A 725-nucleotide genomic window follows, 5' to 3' on the forward strand; every position below is an offset into this window, starting at 1 on the left:
CGAGTGCTCTTTGGCCGCGAATCTTGAAACTAAACTGTGGCTTCTCTTTATGTGGGAGGGGTCGATGAAAGAAACACGCAACGTGGTATTTTTTTTTTTGACACTACTATTTTCTCTTTTCTGCAAATGAATATCGCTCATCGGCCCCTTCGATGACAAACAATCAGTGCGTGCGTGCGTGCGTGCGGCTGTTCTACCGAGGTCGAGTCCCACCGCGCTGTTGAGCCGACCGGGAGGGAAGCCGCCGGCAGGCGTGCCGCGCGCGCTCCTCGAAAGGGGAACCTGCGGCGTCGGGTCGGCGGCGGACGAGGGCTTGCGCCTGACCAGGGCGTCGGTGGGGTACAGGAAGCGGGCGTACGACACCGACTGGACGAGAGGCAAAGAGAGGGTCAGGCGGCGATGGCTCTCGGCCACGCGGTCGCCCGGGCGGGCTCGGACGTACCCGGCTGTACGTCTCCATGTGGAAACCCTCCAGTGCCGTCATCTCCAAGGAGGTGGAAATATTCCCCGACGAGTGTCTCCGCCGGGGGTGGCTCAACGCGGGCTCGCTGGAGACGGGGAGCCGCACAAAGACGTTCGTCGGATCGGCGAGCGGCGGCATTCTTTCGAAGGCGCCCGGAACGCGGCTTTCGCTTCAGGCTCGCTCGGCCTCCTCACGAGGGCGGGGAAGAAGCGGCCGCGCGTCGGCCGCGGGGGTCACCCGCACCGGCGGGCGCCGCTCGAAT

The 725-nt window shown here is 64.3% G+C and overlaps 1 protein-coding gene across 1 annotated transcript in view; it reads right to left on the reverse strand.

Annotated features, from left to right (window-relative positions):
• Nucleotides 1-725, reverse strand: part of LOC109522912 (CDK5 and ABL1 enzyme substrate 2-like) — a gene marked incomplete at its 5' end in the record, with an annotated part of 9,285 nt that overhangs the window by 2,314 nt on the left and 6,246 nt on the right. The window contains 2 exons of the mRNA XM_019881741.1: nucleotides 8-366; nucleotides 443-548. Coding sequence (XP_019737300.1) covers nucleotides 8-366; nucleotides 443-548 — 465 coding nt within the window. The remainder of the gene's footprint in view (nucleotides 1-7; nucleotides 367-442; nucleotides 549-725) is intronic.

This window comes from Hippocampus comes, unplaced genomic scaffold, assembly GCF_001891065.2.
Source record: "Hippocampus comes isolate QL1 unplaced genomic scaffold, H_comes_QL1_v1.1 scaffold719, whole genome shotgun sequence".
Taxonomy (NCBI): domain Eukaryota; kingdom Metazoa; phylum Chordata; class Actinopteri; order Syngnathiformes; family Syngnathidae; genus Hippocampus; species Hippocampus comes.